We start from the raw sequence: 24,680 nt of genomic DNA, 5'->3' as shown, positions 1-24,680 counted from the left end.
GCCGCGCGTGCCATCCTGTGTATTGCGTATTGTGTTTACAGACTTTACATAACCGAGATATATGATATCGGCCCACTTTATTGCTGATTATGTTTTCCTTTCATCCAATTTTAGGGCGACTTGAACTTCGCTTTTCTGGGCGGGAAGGGCGAAGTGAAATATTTTAAAGCGAAGTTTTCGCTCAACTTCGCCTAAAACGCAGTCCCTGACTTGTACATGAGATCCAGATGCTAAAAAGCTGCATGAAACTTCTATTTCAGACAGTGATCTACGGATAGTAACAAAAGCAAACACAATACAGTGTTTAATGTTATTGTGACAAAAATTTAGCTATCAACACTTTTGCCTATATACAAGGCAGAAGTTGTGTCAACGAGGCTGGGGAACTTTCAACAGATACAGCATAACAAAATGCCATGCCACATTTTTATGCCCCCGAAGGGAGGCATATAGTTTTTGTACCGTCTGTCCGTCTGTCGGTCTGTCCGCAATTTTCGTGTCCGGTCCATATCTTTGTCATCGATGGATGGATTTTCAAATAACTTGGCATGAATGTGTACCACAGTAAGACGACGTGTCGCGCGCAAGACCCAGGTCCGTAGCTCAAAGGTCAAGGTCACACTTAGACGTTAAAGGATAGTGCATTGATGGGCGTGTCCGGTCCATATCTTTGTCATCCATGGATGGATTTTCAAATAACTTGGCATGAATGTGTACCACAGTAAGACGACATGTCGCGCGCAAGACCCAGGTCCGTAGCTCAAAGGTCAAGGTCACACTTAGACGTTAAAGGATAGTGCATTGATGGGCGTGTCCGGTCCATATCTTTGTCATCCTTGGATGGATTTTCAAATAACTTGGCATGAATGTGTACCACAGTAAGACGACGTGTCGCACGCAAGACCCAGGTCCGTAGCTCAAAGGTCCTAAACTCTAACATCGGCCATAACTATTCATTCAAAGTGCCATCGGGGGCATGTGTCATCCTATGGAGACAGCTCTTGTTGCTCATACAAGCCAGCTGAATTCAGATATTTAAAACTAGTGAAACATTCATCTCGTCTTAATGCAGGTTTTCATCCCTTTTATAAATAGAAGTTTTAACAACAAATTTGTCCAAGAGTCAAAGTCATGCGAGACCAAGACCAAGTGCTAACCAGAATGCGGAAAGTAATGCTAAATTCAGATGAAAGTTTTTGGTTTTTCCAAAACTGCAGCGGGTTTAACATGAATGATTTTTTCTCGTTCTATACCTAAAAATGTGTGCTTGGCCGTGAACAAATAGAATGAAAAAATGCACTTGTCTGCCATCAAAAAGTCACGAGTCGGACAAGTTGGACATAAGAATACCTTATTATCAAGATACTTTTGTACAGAATTTTTTTTGAAAGTTGAATTTGTTTTCAGAATTTCAATACTTTATATGTCTTTACATTTCAGAATGAGTTAGCTATCCTTGGATTGTTTCGACATATTTGTGAAACATTGAACAAGTATTTAGGAAGTTTGGTAAGGAAATTATTTTCTGTGATTTTTTACATGATTCAAGAATTTAGTACACAAAAAAGAGCCCCTTTAAGTTAACAAATACCTTTTGAGTTTTCAAAATAACCTGTGGCTTTCTAAAGGGGAAGATTAACGTATTTTATGCTGTTGGTCTGTCGGTCTGTCGGTCTGTCAGCCTGTCCGCAATTTTCGTGTCCGGTCCATATCTTTGTCATCGATGGATGGATTTTCAAATAACTTGGCATGAATGTGTACCACGGTAAGACGACTTGTCGCACGCAAGACCCAGGTCCGTAGCTCAAAGATCAAGGTCACACTTAGACATTAAAGGATAGTGCATTGATGGGCGTGTCCGGTCCATATCTTTGTCATCGATGGATGGATTTTCAAATAACTTGGCATAAATGTGTACCACAGTAAGACGACGTGTCGCGCACAAGACCCAGGTCCATAGCTCAAAGGTCAAGGTCACACTTAGACGTTAAAGGATAGTGCATTGATGGGCGTGTCCGGCCCATATCTTTGTCATCGATGGATGGATTTTCAAATAACTTGGCATGAATGTGTACCACAGTAAGACGATGTGTCATGCGCAAGACCCAGTTTTGTAGCTCAAAGGTCAAGGTCACACTTAGATGTTAAAGGATAGTGCATTGATGGGCGTGTCCGGTCCATATCTTTGTCATCGATGGATGGATTTTCAAATAACTTGGCATGAATGTGTACCACAGTAAGACGACGTGTCACACGCAAGACCCAGGTCCGTAGCTCAAAGGTCAAGGTCACACTTAGACGTTAAAGGTCATTTTTCATGATAGTGCATTGATGGGCATGTCCGGTCCATATCTTTGTCATTCATGCATGGATTTTAAAATAACTATGCATGAATGTGTGACACAGTAAGACGACGTGTCTTGCGCAAGACCCAGCTCCGTAGGTCAAAGGTCCTAAACTCTAACATTGGCCATAACTATTCATTCAAAGTGCCATCGGGGGCATGTGTCATCCTATGGAGACAGCTCTTGTTTTATCCTTAATAATTATGTTTAGTTTCATAAGAATCTCTTAAAAGTGCTTAGATTAACATCTAGAAAATGAAGTACTTCGGGTGAATGGATGGGCAAACTAATTTATGTACAGACTAGTAGTATTATTATAATACCTCTCCATTTGGTGTCATAAAAATAAAATCAGGTCTGGCAAAGATATACATGTAGTACTAAAAGAGACATTATAATTTATGGTGGTTCTGTCATAATATAATAATAATAATAATAACTTGATTTATTTTTCAGACAGAGTTACATGTATCCTTTTACATCTGTTAAAAGTCATTTGGCATTTCTTGGGCAGTAACTTATATAATCAAAATTCTAACAATAGTGAGAAGATTGTTGTAATGATAATAACAAAAATAATGATAACGATAATAGCAATAATAGTAGTATTGATAAAATCTTGATGTACAAAGTGTGCATAATAAAAACATGCTATGTATAGGTGATTTTCCATTATGGCTTTTATTCAGCAACAACATCAACAACATGGAATAGATGGAGGAAGAAAAACTGTTAGGTAACATAAGTGGGTATTTTGGGAATCCTCAGCATTAAGGGATCCTTACACAGCTCTACTATGAAGATCACTACCTGGCTGTTTTATTAAGAAAATTGATGACTTCCTTTACTATACATTTTTTAGCTCGACTATTCATAGAATAGTAGAGCTATTGGACTCGCCCATGCGTCGGCATCCAAGTCGGCGTCCGCGTCTGCGTCCCGATTTGGTTAAGTTTTTGTATGTAAGCTGGTATCTCAGTAACCACTTGTGGGAATGGATTGAAACTTCAAACACTTATTTACTGTGATAAACTGACTTACATTGCACAGGTTCCATAACTCTGTTTTGCTTTTTTACAAAATTATGCCCCTTTTTCGACTTAGAATTTTTTGGTTAAGGTTTTGTATGTAAGCTGGTATCTCAGTACTCACTAATGGGAATGGATTGAAACTTCACACACTTGTTCACTGTCATGATCTGACATGCACAAAGCAGGTCCCATAACTTTATTTTGCTTTTTTACAAAATTATACCCCTTTTTCAACATAGAAATTTTTGGTTAAGTTTTTGTATGTAAGCTGGTATCTCAGTATCCACTAATGGGAAAGGATTGAAACTTCACACACTAGTTCACTGTCATGATATGACATGCAGTGCAAAGGGTCAGTAACTCAACTTCGCATTTTACAAAATTATGCCCCTTTTTCAACTTAGGAGTTTTTGGTTAAATTCTTATATGTAACCTGGTATCTCAGTACCCACTAATGGGAATGGATTGAAACTTCATACACTTGTCCACTGTCATGAGCTGATAAGCACTATGCAGGTTCCATAACCCTATTTTACTTTTTTACTAAATTATGCCCCTTTTTTCGACTCGTATTAATTCAAGCGACAAGGCTGTTGAATAGTCGAGCGTTGCTGTCCTCCGACAGCTCTTGTTTTTTTTAGACAAAGTGCACTTAACAGAATTGATGTCATGACATGTTATAGGTGAACACCAACATACACAGAGTTTATACCAATTTATTTTAGCTCTTTGTAATTTCTGATATTTATGTACATTGACTGATAATCTTAAAAGTTCTACACACAAACGTTCCCCACAATGAGACAATGTATCAACTTATGATCTATGCATGTCAGCTAAAGGTCAAAACCACCAGGGGACTTCTGTATTGCCACTGCAATGTTCTATCACTTGTTGAATCTGAAAAGATGTAAACAAAATTTTGACTTCTTTAACTATGTGCAGTTTATTTTCAACCTGGATAAAGTGCATATGGTTTTAGATGAGATGATATTGAATGGTTACATTGCCGAGACCAGTCAAGCAAGAATTCTAGCGCCGTTACAACTGCTGACGTCTGCAAAGAAATGATGTAAGTTACTTGTAAATATTGCATGTTTTACAAGATTTGAGTCTTGTGTAAAGGAATTAGGTTTTTCGGATTGTCTGTCTAACCATCCGGATTACTTTATCCTTACAGCCTTTGTAAATACTCCATTATGATAGTTCTATGATAGATAACCCTTACCCTGCTAAATTTCTGTAATGAACTTGTCCATCTTTCAATTTGGACAGTACCATTTACTGGTAATTTGGGTGCTTACCAAAAAGATACTGACTGAATAGCAAATAGTGCAGACCATGATCAGACTGATCTTGGTCCGCACAGGTTGCAAAGCCAAAATCACTTGCTGCCAGCTGGCTAAGGGTTAGGCCTAAAATGTTGGTTTCTGGTAACATGCTAAAAAAATTAGGGTAGGTAGGTTGTTAATTTATTTTTTGGTTAATTTTGTTTTATTTTCAGAATTTTATTTCTTTTTGTCAAGAAATGGATACCAAAAAGGGGGTTATACCTTTTAGAGCATCAATAAGTTGATTTCTAACATTTTTAAACCATGGAAAGTGTAGTTTTGTATCTTTTTGTTAAAACATTTCTCCAAGGCCATAAAAACATTCAGGGTCAGTCCAAAAATTAGGGTAGGTCGGGAAACTGGAAACGATCAATTTTTTAAAGCCTTAACAAAGTAAACCTTTTGAAAAAATGGAGACACATATTTGAGACAAATGTTTGGACAGAAGATTATTTATTTTCATAATCAAACTCTCCTGGAATCATTATTTGTTAAGGGTATTGTTTCACCAGTCTGCCTTGGTTCAGTGGAATATTCCACCAGTGGTATGCACAATGTCAAAATTTTTCACAAGTATAAAGAACTTTTTTTCCATGGCTTGTGATAAACACATGTCACTTATGCTTGTTGCTGGTAGCAAGTAATTCTGCCTTTGCGACCTGTGCAGACCAAGATGAACATGCACGTCCATGCAGTCTGATCATGGTCTGCACTGTTTGCTATTCAGTCAGTAAATTTTCAATGAACACCCCATCGAATAATAAATGGTATTGCCCAAGTTGAATGATGGACCAGTCCATTTTAAAAATTTAGCAGGCTAAAGGTTAATCAGAACCAGATTCAGAGACAAAATTATTTTAATATCAGTCTTAATGCTTTGAATTTTAACCTTACCGTGCTACACACGATTGATTCTATCTTTGCAACCAATGTAAATCATGATCTGCACTGTTTGCCATTCAGTCAGTATCTTTTTGGTAAGCACCCCTTTGAACTGTTAATGGTATTGTTCAAATTGAAAGATGGACAAGTTCATTATAGAAATTTAGCAGGGTAAGGGTTAAGAGATATTGCAAGTACTGTATAGTTCTTTTTAACTCGACGGTATGAAGTATATGGAGAGCTATCCTACTAGACTCGTTGTCTTTCCACATCCACACCTTGGTTAAAGTTTAGACATGTTAGATGCACTTTTTCTCTTATCTCTGGGATAACTTGATGGATTTACTGCAACTTAAAAAATTATTGCTCATTTTCACCCACATATTAAAGCTTAAGGGTCATAGCTCATGCACTGATATTTCATGAATTATCCCACCATTGTACTTAGAATTTCAGTTTAATGTTTTGGTGCATTTTAACTCTATCTCAGTTATTACTAAATTTGTTTGTTTGGGGTTTTAAGCCTTTTTTCAACAGTATTTCAGTTATGTAATGGCAGGCAGTTCACATAACTAGTGTACCTGGATTCTATAGCAGTACAAACCTATACTGGGGTCACGACCATGACCTCATATGACACACCAGAACTGGTTTTTCCAGGAAGCGGACTCGAGAGTGGTTACAATAAGCTTGAAGCTTTCATCACAATCGTGCTAAAACAAATTGGTATAAACTAGAATTACGGCCCCTTTTGGACTTAGAAAATATCAGATTTTTTGGTTAAAGGTTTTGCGTTTAGGTCAACTTTTTAGCTCACCTGAGCACGAAGTGCTCAAAGGTGAGCTCTTGTGATCACCCTGTGTCCATCGTCCGTCAGTCGTCCGTCATCTGGGGTCAAAAACTAGGTCACCAGGTCAAGTCAAAGGAAAGGCTTGTTAACACTCTAGAGGTCACAATTTTGGCCCAATCTTAATGAAACTTGATCAGAATGTTATCCTCAATAAAATCTTGGATGAGTTCGATATTGGACTATCTGGGGTTAAAAACTAGGTCACCAGGTCAAATCAAAGGAAAAGCTTGTTAACACTGTAGAGACCACACTTGTGATGTATCTTCATGAATGTTGGTCAAAATGTTAATCTTGATAGTCTCAAGGTCCAGTTTGAATCTTGGTCATGTAGGATCAAAAACTAGGTCACCAGGTCAAATCAGAGGAAAAGCTAGTTGACACTGTAGAGGCCACATTTATGACCATATCTTAATGAAACTTAGTCAGAATTTTGATCTTGATGATCTATAGGTCAAGTTCAAATCTGGGTCAGGTGGGGTCAGAAACTTGGTCACTAGGTCAAATCAAAGGAAAAGCTTGTTAACACTCTAGAGGCCACATTTATGACTGTATCTTCATAAAACTTGGTCTGAATGTACATCTTAATGATCTTTAGGTCAAGTTCGAATCTGGGTCATGTGGGGTCAGAAACTAGGGCAGGAAACTTAATCTGGAGGTTGGTCATGTCAAGCAGATGACCCGTATTGATTTTGAGTTCCAAAGGTCAAAGGTCATTTAAACCTTTTACGGACAATAACTTGAGAACGCTTGGGCGGAGGATCATGAAACTTCATAGGGAGGTTGATCATGACTAGCAGATGACCTCTATTGATTTTATGGTCAGTAGGTCAAAGGTCAAGCAAGTTCAGCTTTGACATTGGCTTAGTTCTGTGACAAGGCCATATTGTGGGGGTATAATTCGTCACTCCTGTGTCAACTCTAGTTAACACCTGAAAATTTTAAAAGATCAATAAAATTTTGTGTATGCATTTAAAAATAAAATAAACCAATAAAGTGTGCACACTATTAATTGTAATTAGCATAAATTGTAATTGATTTTGTATTATCATTCTTTTGAATCCTATTTATGTTATGTATATACTGTGAAATAAAACATAATTATATCATTATCAAGGGGTTTTTGTCCACCCTGAAAAGTATATCAGGGGGCTTTTGTCCTCTCTTCCAAACTGATCAGGGGGCTTTTGTCCACCTTGAAAAAAACATCAGGGGGCTTTCGTCCACATGGCCATTTTTAGACCAAGGGGCTTTTGTCCTACATTCAAGTAACAGACATGATAGATATTATTGTAACAGAGATGATTCTAGAATTTTTTTTTATAACACACACATATATCAGACTTATATTCTACAGTCCTGAGGCATGACCTGAAAGTAAAGATATGAAGTGACAAATCATTCATACTTTGGATATTGTAATAATAATATAGGTAATATTTAAAAATAGAAACATGATTTATAATTTTCAGTCAGAAAATGCACCAAAGGCTGTATCAAAGGTCTGCATTATACCCCAAACCCTTCTTGCAGGAGGGGTGTATGCTCCCACACCCTCCTCCCATATTACCACTTTGCAATTTAATATATGTGACCTTTTACCAGCTGCCGTCATGCCCAGTTCAAAATCTGACTGCAATTTAAAGCAGGAAGGAACACCCCTCCCCACACCCAGCCTGCTACTACCCACGTAAAAATGGCTCAAACATTTTTCAGCCCAGTCTGGGCCCTGGCTGTCTGCATGGATCTAAATGGATAATAAAAGTGTAGTGCACGGACTTCAAAAATTTACAATATATTTCACCTAAAAAAAGGAAACCTTGCCAGCAGTATTTAGGCACATACAGTATAAGTAACTTTCCTTTTGGCGCAATTTTCCCGTCAGTGTAAACATTCATGACACTATATATTGACAGTAACATTTACATATTTTAAATTGTAAAAGTAAGTATACTTTTATTCACATCACATATAATATGATTGAACAATACCGAAGACATGACACATATATTGCCAGGCCCTTTAGCCATGAAGTATCTGAACAATTCTATTGTCCATTTAAGGTAGTTCTGCACGTTTGATAAACCGGAAGTGATAGCGTAATGTCATTTATCCGGAAAATGTACAATAAAGCCTGGATTCGGCGTACGGAAATGAAAATCATTTTATGAGTTAATCGCAAATTGTGAGTAAATTTATTACAATGGCACTGTTGCTATATTTCTAAAGTCAAAATATGGTATTAGAACATATAACACGCAAAATAATTCAAAATAAAGTCTTAAAATTAACGTGAAATGTCCGGTTTACTTTATTCATGGTCAAATATCTTAAAAATAAGCACATGGTCCTATACATTTTATTTCATCAAATTGTAGGTCATGTCTTTATTTACCACTGTGAGAAGTTTCATCAAAATCTACATTGTAGAAAAATTTCTATTCTCGAAAATGTTATGAAAGTTATGATTTTCCCATAGACTCCCATTATGAAATATTGCGTGAGGTCCATATTTTTCAAATCAGTCTAGCAAAAAAACTAGCACACGACCCTTTGCTGAATTTTCTAGGTATGTTCTGAAGTTTTGAAAAATTAGAGTTTAATCAAATTCTACATTGTAGAAAACATTTCAATCCAAACGTGCAGAACTACCTTAATTGATATTTATTGTTTCGAAATCTCTGTTCAGTTGAAAAAAAAAGGTACTGGTAAAAAGTAAACTGATACTGGTAGAACTTTTTGAATATTTAAATTGTCTGTTCCATCTTTAGCAAGCTATTTCAATCAAAATAATTGCAAATCTTTAAATATTAAAACCTCTCACTCTTAGCGAATATCAGCCAATGTATATTCAATACTCTTTGTCTATTAATACATAACTTATGTATATCTTGAAATAAAAGATCTTTAAAAATATATCAAAACAACTTACTTGGTAGCGGTTATACTGAATATGCTTGTTCATTCTACTTTGCAAATATGCTTGCCATGCTCCCTTAAATAGGGGGCCCATACTGATAGTTGCCATCATGTTTACCACACTCTCTGTCCAGAGGATATTGAAGATACCAAGTTGTAACTTTTACGTGAGATCCATTTTGATTTACTTTATTTCTAGATCTGATCCTTATCAGATCATTCCTGTGGGTTTGTTAGAACTTTGATACTATTGATGGAAATGGTATGAATCTTAAAGGGGAATAGTTTTGAAGCCTCAATGTACATACACTACTTTAATTGATTTCATTGATTTATTAGCATACATAATGTGAGGAAAAATATATTTGAAATAAGTTGCATAGAAGCATATTATTTTTACCCACAAAACCTGTCATTCGTGTGCATCCTGTATTCATTTCCTGTTGTTTGATATTATAACCTTACCATTTAGACATCAATCACAAGCGGACTCTCAGGCCCTTCAGGCCTTTGATTTTAATGGACCCAATAACACTGACCCTTATTGTAACTTTCATTAACATTATAAATCAATCAAATTCAAGAAAGTGTCCATGGTAATAAAATACAAAGTATTTAAAGTATCAACAAGTTTTGACAGCAGTCAACTCCGTATCATTTAGAAAGCCCTAAAGTTAAAAGATAATCATAATTACCTTATCATACATACAATCAGAAAACATTTAGCACATTATGGACTATCAAAGAATAAAATGTATAAATATGTCAACATTCACACAACAATAAAGTTTTGACATCTGTCATAAAAATGATTTCATTAGACAACTTCCTGTGATACAAAATACCTTTCTTTAATTAATTTTAAAGAAAGTTTGTTAGTTATAAATACTATGATTCTTTTACAGCACAACACTATGTCAGCAGATTTACAGAAGAAATTTGTAAAAGAATGATGTCCTAAATAATTCTAATACCTTAATAACAGCAAAGCTAAGAATATCGGAATAAACAAATAGGAGAGAAGCTCTTGAAATTTAATATTTGCAGCAATTAAAGTTATTTGAGCTGTGATTGAAAGAGACATACCAGTATGAGAATGCATACAGGAGAGAAACCCTTTAAGTGTGATATTTGTGATTATGCCTGTAAGAGAAAAGGTTTTCTGAATGAACATATGAGAATTCATACAGGAGAGAAACCCTTTAAATGTGATGTTTGTGATTATGTGACCAGGACAAAAAGTCAGCTGAGTATACATATGAGGATTCATACAGGAGAGAAACCTTTTAAATGTGATATTTGTGATTATGCGTTTAAGACAAAAAGTCAGCTGAGTACACATTTGAGGATTCATTCAGGAGGAGAAGAAACCTTTTAAATGTGATGTTTGTGATTATGCGTCTAGGACAAAAGGTGCACTGAGTACACATAAGAGAATTCATACAGGAGAGAAACCCTTTAAATGTAATGTTTGTGATTATAGGTTTGGGACAAAAGGTAGTCTTAGTAAACATATGAGCATTCATACAGGAGAAAAACCTTTTAAATGTGATGTTTGTGATTTTGCATGTAATTTAAGTTATAATCTGAAGATGCATGCTAGAAAACATACAGACAAGAAGCCATTTAAATGTGATATTTGTAATCATACATGTAACTCAATTAGTTATCTGAAGAGACATAAAATCATTCATACAGGAGAAAAACGCTTTAAATGTGATGTTTGTGATTATGCCTGTATTTCAAGTTATAATCTAAAGGTGCATGTTAGAAAACATACGGAAGAGAAGCCTTTTAAATGTGATATTTGTTATTATACAGGTAGATCAGTTAGTCATCTGAAGAAACATGGAAAGATTCATGCAAAAGAGAAACCCTTTAAATGTGATGTTTGTGATTATGCATGTTTTACAAATAGTAATTTAAAGACACATGTTAGAAAACATACAGGAGAGAAACCTTTTAAATGTGATATTTGTGATTATGCATCTACAAGAAAAAATCATCTGAATATACATATGAGAATTCATACAGGAGAGAAACCTTTTAAATGTGATATTTGTGATTATGCATCTACAACAAAAAATCATCTGAATACACATATGAGAATTCATACGGGAGAGAAACCCTTTAAATGTCATGTTTGTGATTATACATGTACTACAAGTTGTATTCTCAAGATGCATGTTAGAAAACATACAGGAGAGAAACCTTTCAAATGTGATATTTGTGATTATACATGTATTTCAAGCTGTAATCTGAAGATACATGTTAGAAAACATACAGGAGAGAAACCCTTTAAATGTGATATTTGTGATTATGCATCTGCAAGAAAAGATCAGCTGAATACACATATTACAATTCATACAGGAGAGAAACCTTTTAAATGTGATTCTTGTAATTATACATGTATTAAGAGTAGTGATCTGAAGAGACATAGAAAGATTCATACAGGAGAGAAACCCTTAGAATGTGATGCTTAAGATTTTAGATGTAAACAAAGCAATCATTTGAAGAGACATATGGCTAGTCATTCAGGGGAGAAACCCTTGAAATGAATACATGTAATGCAAATAGTTATGCGAAGAAAAATATAAGGATTTATAAAGGGGTAAAATTTCTTAAAATGTGATGTTCATGATCATAGTAATACATGTACTGTGAAATAATTTAAATTCTCTGACATGAAATATTGCGCAAAAGGCGAAAGAAAGAAGTTTCTTTCTTCTTTTCAAATAAATATCTTTTTTTCAGAAATTGCCATAATGGCATGTGTCACTGTCATGTAGGGTTGGATACCGGTTCCCGGTATCGGTACCGTATTGAATAATCACTTCGAAAAGTACCTGTACATACCGTTTCGTAAAGAACTGGTTCCGATTTCGGTATTTCCATAAAAGTAAATAAACAAAATAATTACCAAATCCGCGGCAAAATAAGCAGAAAATAAGCAAATAGTATTTGAAACACAGCAATAACGCGATCGATATTGTTTACTGTGACACCGCTCCGAGTAACATGGAGAGCTGGCCTTGCGAATAATTTCGTATGCTAAATATTATTATAAAAACATCTTTTCCTGCCGTTTTAAACTAAGTAAATCATACTTAATTGCAAAATATACGACATTTTTTGCTGTTTGTCATATTCTATCAAAACAAATGAAAACAAAAATGATTTGAATAAAAAGTTACGAAACTAAGCTGTAACCTACGTAAACAAGTCATCGGTTTTCGCGAACTAATAGAAATACGTTATTGTTGGTTGTTTCAAGCGTTTTGAGGGTTATTTTAGTAAGTGTTGAATTTAACAGTTCTCGTCAGTGCTGAGCAAGCATTACCACAGCCAGTGAGTCCTAGATTTAAATTGCACAGTGAGCGACGTATCTACTCTGTTTTTTTTATTTTGGAAAACTAGTTTGTAAGATATGTTTATTTTTTTTACGCTCTCATAGTTCTAGGACAACACCAAATTAACAGACTTAAAATGTTTATATATCAAAGCAAATTTTCCTGTATAACTTCTTAAAAGGGTGTATTTAATACTTACCAAATCATTACTTATGTGATGTACTTCAAAGCTTGGTATCGGTATCGTTAAAAATACCGTGTCGTTTCGTTGGTATTGGTATCGGTATCGGATCGCTTCGTCCTTAACGATATCCAACCCTACTGTCATGTATATTCTGTCAATTAAAGTGGTCTGTTTTATGACCTTGTTAAATGAACAACATGACAGCCCAACAGATAATTGTCTTAATTGACATTATTGTTAGGTATATTGTGAAACACTGTTCAAGAATCAGTTAGAATAAAGGAGTTTGAAGTCTTGATTATGAATGGCATTTGTTCAATTACTCGTGATTCATGAAGATGCGCTGTTTCCTTCAATAAGGCAAAGTGACAAACTTGAAATTTGTGGAAGACAAATGAATTTATACACATATGAATTCAAATAAGTACAAAATTTTACATCAAGGATTAAATGATAAATAAAAAGAAATATTTCGTAGCAGGGCATCCGCTGGGATTTTAAAAGTTGGAGCCACCAGTTTAGCCACTTTCAAAATTTTAGAGCCACTTTGGAGCCAATCCATTTTTTTTGAAGCCGTGGTCTGTTTTGTATGCATAAAGAAGGGATATGTGTATAAAACAAACAACATAATACTTGTTACACTTACTATCTATGTAAATGTCAAATCTTTTGTGTTTTTAGCTCGACTATTCGAAGAATAAGTAGAGCTATCCTACTCACCACGGCGTCGGCGTCACACCTTGGTTAAGTTTTTCGTACCAGTCCACATTTTGACAAAGTCTTTTGAGATAAAGCTTTGAAACTTTCAACACTTGTTTACCATCACCATGGCCAGTTATAGGCAAGAGCACATAACTCCATCAAGGATTTTGGCTGAATTATGGCCCCTTTTGACTTAGAAATCATGGTTAATTTTTCTTACCAGTTCATATTTTGACAAAGTCTTTTAAGATAAAGCTTTTAAACTTTCAACACTTGTTTACCATCACCATGGCCAGTTATAGGCAAGAGGACATAACTCTGTCAAGGATTTTGGCTGAATTATGGCCCCTTTCGACCTAGAAATCTTGGTTAAATTTTTCGTACCAGTTCATATTTTGACAAAGTCTTTTGAGATAAAGCTTTGAAACTTTCAACACTTGTTTACCATCACCATGGCCAGTTATAGGCAAGAGCACATAACTCCATCAAGGATTTTGGCTGAATTATGGCCCCTTTTGACTTAGAAATCATGGTTAATTTTTCTTACCAGTTCATATTTTGACAAAGTCTTTTAAGATAAAGCTTTTAAACTTTCAACACTTGTTTACCATCACCATGGCCAGTTATAGGCAAGAGGACATAACTCTGTCAAGGATTTTGGCTGAATTATGGCCCCTTTCGACCTAGAAATCTTGGTTAAATTTTTCGTACCAGTTCATATTTTGACAAAGTCTCTGGAGATAAAGCTTTGAAACTTTCAACACTTGTTTACCATCACCATGTCCAGTTATAGGCAAGAGCACATAACTCCACCAAGGATTTTGACTGAATTATGGCCCTTTTTGACTTAGAAATCTTGGTTAAGTTTTTCGTACCAGTTCGTATTTTGACAAAGTCTTTTCAGATAAAGCTTTGAAACATTCAACACTTGTTAACCATCAGCATGTCCAGTTATAGGCAAGAGCACATAACTCCATCAAGGATTTTGGCTGAATTATGGCCCTTTTTGACTTAGAAATCTTGGTAAATATTTCGTACCAGTTCATATTTTGACAAAGTCTTATAAGATAAAGCTTTGAAACTTTCAGCACCTGTTTACCATCGCCATATCCAGTTATAGGCAAGAGTACATAACTCCATCAAGGATTTTGGCTGAATTATGGCCCCTTTTGACTTAGAAGTCGTGGTTAAGTTTTCCGTACCAGTTCATATTTTTTGTAAAGTGTTTGACATATGGCTTTGTAACTTTTATCACTTGTTTAGTATAATAGTCTCTTTCTGTAGGAAAGAGTACATAACTCTGTCATCTATTTTGGCTGAATTATGGCCCTTTTTGGACTTTGAAATTGGTTCTGTTTTCATACAAGTCCACGTTTTGTAAAAACTATTTGACATATGGCTTTTAAACTTTGAACACTTGTTTATCGTTATGATTTCCATTGGTAGGCAATAGTACATAACTATTTTGACTGACTTATGGCCCTTTTTGGACTTTGAAATTGGTTCATACATTGCCATTTAGTGCAAGACTTATCGATAAATCAAAGAAATACAGGAACATTGTTTGTCTAATCTATTTATTTCTTTTGTCTGGATATCTGTGGAAATATTTTGACCCCATTCTTCAATCAGTTCTTCGAATAGTCAAGCGCGCTGACATCAGACAGCTCTTGTTTATTTTCTTATAACAAATAAATAAACTTGTCTTGATATTTGTATTGTATGGATGTTATATGTAATGTATATCTTGATAAATAAATATGTTTAAACCAAATAAATAAATAACAATTTTAAGTCTTTTTATCAGTGATGATACAATATTAAATTAGCATGCTTATTAACAACACAAACTCATATTCATCATATATCAACTTTCAACTATCAACAGACTCTTTTAAACAGAAAAATGTGCATTTATAGGGATTTTTCGAGAGTTCTTAAAAGGTCAGGGTACTGTTAAAAATGGGACAGGGTGCATTGTGTGCGTTGCCCACCTTTGTCTACAACAATCAAAAGGTTTCCATGGTTTTTTAGCTTGACCATTCGAAGAATAAGTAGAGCCGAATAAGTAGAGCTATCCTACTCACCACGGCGTCGGTGTCACACCTTGGTTAAGTTTTTCGTACCAGTCCACATTTGGACAAAGTCTTTTGAGATAAAGCTCTGAAACTTTCAACAATTGTTTACCATCACCATGTCCAGTTATAGGCAAGAGTACATAACTCTGTGAAGGATTTTGGCTGAATTATGGCCCCTTTCGACTTAGAAATCTTGGTTAAATTTTTCGTACCAGTTCATATTTTGACAAAGTCTCTGGAGATAAAGCTTTGAAACTTTCAACAATTGTTTACCATCACCATGTCCAGTTATAGGCAAGAGTACATAACTCTGTCAAGGATTTTGGCTGAATTATGGCCCCTTTCGACTTAGAAATCTTGGTTAAATTTTTCGTACCAGTTCATATTTTGACAAAGTCTCTGGAGATAAAGCTTTGAAACTTTCAACACTTGTTTACCATCACCATGTCCCGTTATAGGCAAGAGCACATAACTCCACCAAGGATTTTGACTGAATTATGGCCCTTTTTGACTTAGAAATCTTGGTTAAGTTTTTCGTACCAGTTCATATTTTGACAAAGTCTTTGAAGATAAAGCTTTGAAACTTTCAACACCTGTTTACCATCACCATGTCCAGTTATAGGCAAGAGTACATAACTTCATCAAGGATTTTGGCTGAATTATGGCCCTTTTTAGCCCACCATCATCAGACGGTGGGCTATTAAAATCACTCTGCGTCCATGGCCGTCCATCCGTCCGTCCGTCTGTCCGTTAACAATTTCTCGTTATCGCATCTCCTCAGAAACTACTGGGGGGATTTTGACCAAACTTTGTCAGAATGATGTGTTGATACCCTAGTTGTGTCCCTCTGAAAATCAGAATGGTTCAACAATTTATGAGTGAGTTATGGCCCTTTGTTTATTTCTATATTTTATATAGATTTATATAGGGAAAAACTTTGAAAACCTTCTTATCCAAAACCACAGAGCCTAGGGCTTTGATATTTGGTTTGAAGCATCATCTAGTGGTCCTCTACCAAGATGATTCAAATTATTTCTCTGGGGTCAAATATGGCCCCGCCCTGGGGGTCACATAGTTTATAATGACTTATATAGGGAAAAACTTTGAATAACCCCTTGTCCAAAACTACAGGGCCTAGGGCTTTGATATTTTGTATGTGACATCATCTAGTTGTCTTCAACTAAGATTGTTCATATTATACCCCTAGGGTCAAATATGGCCCCGCCCAGGGGGTCATATGGTTTACATAGACTTACATAAGGAAAAACTTCGAAAATCTTCTTGTCCAAACCACAAAGCCTAAGGCTTTGATACTTGTAATGTAGTATCATCTAGTGGTTCTCTACCAAGTTTGTTCAAATTATCGCCCTAGGGTCAAAAATGGCCCCGCACCGGGGGTCACATGGTTCTTACAGACTTATATAGGGAAAAGGTTTTAAAATGTTCTTGTCAATAACTACAACATTCAAATTTGGACCACATGTATATTTTTGAGTGGCATGATGAACCTTGACATGAGTTGACCTTGATTTTGACCTAGTGACCTACTCTCACATTTCTGTAGCTACTGCCTTCAAATTTGGACCACATGTATATTTTTGAGTGGCAAGATGAACCTTGACATGGGTTGACCTTGATTTTGACCTAGTGACCTACTTTCACATTTCTGTAGCTTCAGCCTTCAAATTCGGACCACATGTATAATATTTTTGAGTGGCAAGATGAACCTTGACATGAGTTGACCTTGATTTTGACCTAGTGACCTACTTTCACATTTCTGTAGCTACAGCCTTCAAATTTGGACCACTTGCATAGATTTGTGTACCGAAATGAACTTTGACCTTTACATTGACCTAGTGACCTACTTTCACATTTTTGAAAGTACAGGCTTCAAATTTGGACCACATGCATAGTTTTGTATTCCGAAATAAAATTTGACCTTGATTTTGACCTAGTGACCTACTTTTACATTTCTCAAGCTATGGCCTTCAAATTTGGACCACATGCATAGTTTTGTGTACTGAAATGAACTTTGACCTTTACATTGACCTAGTGACCTACTTTCACATTTTTGAAAGTACAGGCTTCAAATTTGAACCATATGCATAGTTTTGTATTCCGAAATAGAATTTGATCTTGATTTTGACCTAGTGACCTACTTTTACATTTCTCAAGCTACAGCCTTCAAATTTGGACCACTTGCATAGTTTTGTGTACCGAAATGAACTTTGACCTTAAGATTGACCTAGTGACCTACTTTCACATTTCTGTAGCTGCAGGCTTCAAATTTAGACCACATGCATAGGATTGTGTACCGAAACAAACTTTGACCTTGACATTGACCTAGTGACCTACTTTCACATTTCTCAAGCTACAGCTTTCGAATTTGGACCAATGCACAGTGTTGTGTATGGAAATGAAATTTGACCTTGAGGTTGTCAATAAGTCTTGAAATTTGGAACACTCAAAAATGGCACATTGGTGGGCGCCAAGATCACTCTGTGATCTCTTGTTGACTTAGAAATCTTGGTTAAGTTTTTCGTACCAGTTCATATTTTGTGTAAAGTGTTTGACATATGGCTTTGGAATTTTTATCACTTGTTCAGTATAATAGTCTCTATCTGTAGGAAAGAGTACATAACTCTGTCGTATATTTTGTCTCAGGCTGAATTATTGCCCTTTTTGGACTTGGAAATTGGTTCTGATTTCATACAAGTCCACGTTTTGTCAAAACTATTTGACATATGGCTTTTAAACTTTGAACACTTGTTTATCATCATGATTTCCATCTGTAGGCAAGAGTACATAACTCTGACAACTATTTTGGCTGAATAATGGCCCTTTTTGGACCTTGAAATTGGTTCACACATTGCCGTTTAGTGCAAGACTTATCAAAATCCACAAATACAGGAACATTGTTTGTCTAATGTATTTTTAGCTCACCTGTCACAAAGTGACAAGGTGAGCTTTTGTGATCGCGCAGCATTCGTCGTCTGTGCGCCCGTGTGTAAACTTTTGCTTGTGACCACTCTAGAGGACACATTTTTCATGGGATCTTTATGAAAATTGGTCAGAATGTTTACCTTGATGATATCTAGGTCAAGTTCGAAACTGGGTCATGTGCGGTCAAAAACTAGGTCAGTAGGTCTAAAAATAGAAAAACCTTGTGACCTCTCTAGAGGCCATATTTTTCATGAGATCTTCATGAAAATTGGTCAGAATGTTCATCTTGATGATATCTAGGTCAAGTTCGAAACTGGGTTACATGTGGTCAAAAACTAGGTCAGTAGGTCTAAAAATAGAAAAACCTTGTGACCTATCTAGAGGCCATATTTTTCAATGGATCTGTATGAAAGTTGGTCAGAATGTTCACCTTGATCATTTCTAGGTCAAGTTTGAAACTGGGTCACCTGCGGTCAAAAACTAGGTCATTAGGTCAAATAATAGAAAAACCTTGTGATCTCTAGAGGCCATGTTTTTCATTGGATCTGTATGAAAGTTGGTCTGAATGTTTATCTTGATGATATCTAGGTCAGGTTTGAAACTGGGTTACGTGCGGTCAAAAACCAGGTCAGTAGGTCTAAAAATAGAAAAACATTGTGACCTATCTAGAGGCCATATTTTTCAATGGATCTTCATGAAAATTGGTCAGAATGTTCACCTTGATGATGTCTAGGTCGTGTTCGAAACTGGGTCACGTCGGTGAAAAACTAGGTCAGTAAGTCTAAAAATAGAATAACCTTGTGACCGTTCTAGGGGCCATATTTTTTTTTACAAGATCTTCATGAAAATCAGTCAGAATGTTAACCTTGATGATATCTAGGTCAAGATCGAAATTGGGTCATGTGGCTTCAATAACTAGGTCAGTAGGTCAAATTATAAAAAAACCTTGTGACCTCTCTAGAGGCTATATTTTTCATGGGATCTGTATGAAAGTTAGTGTGAATGTTCATCTTGATGATATCTAGGTCAGGTTTGAAACTGGGTCAACTGCGGTCAAAAACTAGGTCATTAGGTCTAAAAATAGAAAAACCATGTGACCTTTCTAGAGGCCATACTTTTGAATGGATCTTCATGAAAATTGGTCAGAATGTGCACCTTGATGATATCTAGGTCATATTCAAAACTGGGTCACGTGCCGTCAATAACTAGGTCAGTAGGTGAAGTAATAGAAAAACCTTGTGATCGTTGTAGGGGCCATATTTTTCAATGGATCTTCATGAAAATTGGTCAGAATTTTTATCTTGATGATATCTAGGTCAGGTTCAAAACTGGGTCACATGAGCTCAAAAACTAGGTCGCTATGTCAAATAATAGAAAAAACGACGTCATACTTAGTTCAAAACTGGGTCATATGGGGACAGGTCATATGGGGACAGGTGAGCGATTCAGGACCATCATGTTCCTCTTGTTTTCTTTTGTCTGAATATCTGCAGAAATATTTTGACTCCATTCTTCAATCAATTCTTTGAATAGTGGAGCGGGCTGTCATCCGACAGCTCTTGTGGTTATAAATGTCTTTTGTAAGTACTACATGGTGTGCAATACAATCTTTATGCAGAACCTAACATTTTATGATATTTCTAATATAGAAAACTTGCAAGACAAAAATAATGACTGCAATCATAAATCAGAGAGTATGTATTTATTACTCATAAGCATGCTATATAAACAAACAGGAATAATGTTCTGTTTCTTTGTTTTTCATTTGAATTCATAGCAAGTTTCTTCTAGTGCAAACCTGAATGCATTTTCAATAAATGTCATTATACTTCCATCATATTACTGAACATACCGTTGATACTCGTGTAAAATGTGCAGATTTATGACCTTCGGGACGGCCCTGAATCGCGAACGCGAAGTAATCACAGGTATACACAATTTTCAACTTCAAAGTAAGTTTATTTACGATTTTCGGTATTTCAGTAAAGGGAAACTACTCTTCGTGCTAATTGTCTACGCTAAAATTTAAGATTGCCGTTACATTTCCTTAAAGATCGAGTGTTTGTTTTGCTGTTGATTTTTGCTTAAACAATTTTAATTTCATGTAAATTTAACATTATTTTGCTGAAAGAAATATAAAAATCATAAAATTTACGATACTAAGTAATTAAAGATCGAGTATCAACTTCAACCGAGATCAAACTGAACAACAAAACTGTCACGAGGTGTCGCACTAAAATTACAAAATACGACGGCACTTGAAAGAAAAGTTTGAAATTATTTAAAAATGTCGGATTATTATCGCAATTACCGTAAATATTATCTGATTAAGTTAATGACGTACATAGAACCCCCCAAAAAAAAAACATAGGGTAAACAGTGTGGAAAACAGCCATTTAAAACAAATGGGTCGCCACTCATTGATCAACAAAATTGGTTTGGTCAACGATTATTGGATCAATTAAAATAAACTTCAGCAGATACTTCAAACATTTCCATTGAAAACATGCTTTCTTTAATAACTGATCGCATCCGTCAATCCCGACCAATTAACTCGCACACATATGTCACAACATTATGTAATATACACACACCTGTCAAAACATGCGTCATCGCATCAGCTGATTACTTGCTTTCGGTTTTTTCTACACGGGAGAATGTCCGAGAGGCGCGAAACAGGAACCACGCTTCCGGATCAAATACACGTTAATAACGTGTGGGGAAAAATGAAAATATATGTGGAGCCATAATGTTTCGCCACACGAGAGTCAATAACAAAATTTGTTCAAATCATGACCCCCATGGTTAAAATTGGCCCCGCCCCAGGGGTCACATGATTTTACATAGGAAAATCTTCAAAAATTTTCTAAAAATAAACCTTAAGGCCTAGATCTTAGATATTTGATATGTAGCATTGCCTAAAAGACTTCTACAAACTTTTTTCAAATTATGACCCCTGGGATAAAATTGGCCCCGCCCAAGGGGTTACTTGATTATACATCGGAAAATCTTCCAAAAAATTTCTATAAATCATCAGTTTGACATTTGAAACATGTAGTTCATATTACTCGGGTGAGCGATCCAGGGTCATCTTGACCCTCTTGTTTACTTATATTCTAAAACTAAGCTCTAAAATTGTTCAAATGTCAGTAGAAAATTGTGGTTTCTCAAATTAAACTGATGTTACCATTTAAATGAAGCCCGTGACCTGTTTATCTAAATGTAAGATTCAAAGGCCTTGACACTGGTCTATTTAAGGAACACAGTGTCGGCTTTTTATTTGCATTTCAACAATATCCATGAGAAAAATAGCAGCATACAGCACGATTTTTCCTATAACATGTCGGAAGAGGGGTACTGCTGTAAGTTTTTTAAGCGTGAAATTTGTTTAAATAAATGCAAATAATATTACTTAAGTTAGAAATAAGATGTTCTAAAGCCACATTAACAAGAAAAATAATTTTATTCAATATTTTTTATAAGAAATTATGATAAAAAGCAAGATATAAGCTATTTCAAACATCTCTGTTGTCATGGTTACTTTAAACGTAAAGAAAAATAGGAGACTATGTAAAGTGCTTGGTATTTTGCTAATAATATTACCCAAGTAATCCATGTTGGTCATTAACAGAATGGCACTGAAGCCGTCGAAAAACCCGTTTTCATAGTTCTTTAAAAATGATAGAAAATGCGTTACCATGGAAACAAGAGTCCCGCGACATATACATTTTAAGCTTATATTAGAAAGCTCACGCGCATACTAGTAAAATTATCAATTATGCAGACTTCTACGGATAGCAAAATACACTGAAGTGTTAAGTATCCGTATTTTCCTTCTTCTTTCATATAAAATACCTTTGGAGGGTCATGTACTTCAAACCTGGATAAAAATTGTAATTGAAGGGACAGAGATAAACGAAATTGAGATTGTAGCAGTTAAAACATTTAATTACAGGAAATACAAAGAATTTCTGTGGTTCAACTATTTTGAATTTACCCTGGTATCAAGGTAACCTACCTCCTTAATGTATGATCCGCAAGATCTCTAATAGGATTTTGTATAAATTTTACAAAAATCGTTTAAAATGGCATTGAATATTCTATGGTCACCTAGCAAGTTATTACACAAAAGGCCTCTGCGGCCGTGTGGTCGCTGACTTGTCCTCTCAACCATGTGCTTGAAATTTCGCTTTAGGTGTGAGATTCTCTCGTGTAAGAAAACCATCCAGTCGGCTTGCAGTAGGTCATTTGCTCTAACCAGGTACCCGTCTGTATATGAAATAATGTTCAGAGGGGCACCTAGGGTCTTTCATAACCATAAAAAGTTTAAATGTCACCTTATTAGGTCTCCCCCCACTGGAGAAGACATACTGTTTTTGCAAAGTAGGTCCGTCTTTCTGTCTGTCACACTTCATTTTTGATCAATAACTGGAGAACCATTTGACCTAGAAACTTCAAACTTCATAGGGTGGCAGGGCTTATGGAGTAGACAACCCGTACTGTTTTCGGGGTCATTCCATCAAAGGTCGATGTCACAGGAGCATGAACATGGAAAACCATTTCCGATAAATAACATGAGAACTACTTGACCCAGAATGTTGAAACTTCATAGGATGATCATGCAGAGTAGATGATGCCTATATAATTTTGGTTCACTGTGATAAAGGTCAAGGTCTCAGGGGCCTGAACATGGAAAATCATTTCTGGTCGGTAACTTGAGAACCACTTGACCCAGAATGTTAAAACTTCATAGGATGATTGGACATGCAGAGTAGATTACCTATATTGATTTTGGGGTCACTGTAGTGATGTGTCTAGCCGCAATACTTCAATGAGTGTCAGTAACGCTTGCTGTGTCTTTGTTTAGAGTTTGTAGCATCATCGGTTGGGGTGAGGAACATGTTATTGGAGTGTTTTTGATAAAGAAGTTGCAGAAATATATTTCTGAGATTAAAACTGGCATTACATCTAATTAATCATTGACGGTCTATAACTATTGTTTTTTGAAAACATGTAATATAATTTTTATTCCGGAAAATAGCATACTTCTATTTGCTCAATTACAGACAAATATTTTCAAAATCTAAATGTTTTAATTAATTTATGCAATAACTTTTAGAATCTGAAATATGTTCATGCAAAGACACAAGTAAAGGTATTGAGAGTAAATACTGTACATGAAATTATATCAGCCGATACTGTTACCAGCCATCGTTGAGACATTGTCACATGATATCGTTGAGACATGACTTATGTCGGAACGTACATCTCCCAGAGTGATACTTACGGTCAGTATTTACGCGAGGATTAATGTTCACAAGGTGATGGACCTTGTGAATCTAGGGAAAATGAAACCATCGCGAAAACAGGGCTGCCAGAGTTGATAATAGGAAAATAGTCAAATGACATCTCCTAAACCGAAGGTCTGGTTTTGAAATAATTTAACACAAATGTCCTTACGTATTGTTCAAATTATACCAATTCGTAAAGAAACATGGCCGCCAGGGGGCTTGTATATAGTGGAAATTTTAAAACTCTGTGAAACTGCTGGACGGATAATTTTACACAAACTGCTTGTATGACCCTCTAACAAGATTGTTCAAATTACTTTGATTCGTCAAAAAATGGGCACCAGAGGGCTTGGTCACTTTTCCCTGTATGTATATGGTGGAAACTTTAAAAATCTTATATGAAACTGCTGGCCCGATTTTAAAATAATTTTGCACAAATGGTCCTTGTGTGACATTTTAACATATATTAGGATAATATTTCTGCTTCTTGGACAACAATTCAAAAAGTCAACCATTGGCTCTGTTACAAAACTGTTTATCAGAATACTGTGTACTGAGAATGCAACCTGGCAATGCTTCATCAACATGAAGTGGGCATTATCATATTATCAGGATATCCGTGTCTGATTATTTTCAGCTCTCATATATGAAATATTTCAAATAGTACAGCTTTTGTAATCTCCCTTTCGCCGGCGTCCTCGTACACACCCACATCACAAAAGTTTTGTATGTCAAGGCAGGTTTCTCAAGAACTAGTCAAATGCTTTAGAACTTCAC

General features: G+C 35.7%; 1 protein-coding gene across 5 annotated transcripts in view; it reads left to right on the top strand.

The window, feature by feature from the left end:
• LOC123539440 (AP-4 complex subunit sigma-1-like) overlaps window positions 1-24,680 on the top strand; it is a 60,377-nt gene that overhangs the window by 23,252 nt on the left and 12,445 nt on the right. For 2 of the 5 annotated variants that reach the window (XM_045324084.2, XM_053546725.1), the window contains exon 1: window positions 4,322-4,448. Coding sequence is in view for 2 of the 5 variants with exons in the window: in XM_053546735.1 (XP_053402710.1) it covers window positions 10,870-11,838 (969 nt within the window). In the remaining 3 variants the exon portion in view is untranslated. Of the gene's footprint in view, window positions 1-1,440; window positions 1,510-2,801; window positions 2,814-4,315; window positions 4,449-10,260; window positions 13,186-23,783; window positions 23,901-24,680 lie in introns of those variants that run through there. The other 3 variants (XM_045324077.2, XM_053546735.1, XM_053546729.1) reach the window with 3 other exon arrangements.

This window comes from Mercenaria mercenaria, chromosome 1 (genome assembly GCF_021730395.1).
Source record: "Mercenaria mercenaria strain notata chromosome 1, MADL_Memer_1, whole genome shotgun sequence".
NCBI classification, from domain to species: Eukaryota; Metazoa; Mollusca; class Bivalvia; order Venerida; family Veneridae; genus Mercenaria; species Mercenaria mercenaria.
The sequence above is the reverse complement of the archived record's forward strand: the minus strand, read 5'-3'. Positions and strand labels throughout refer to the sequence as shown.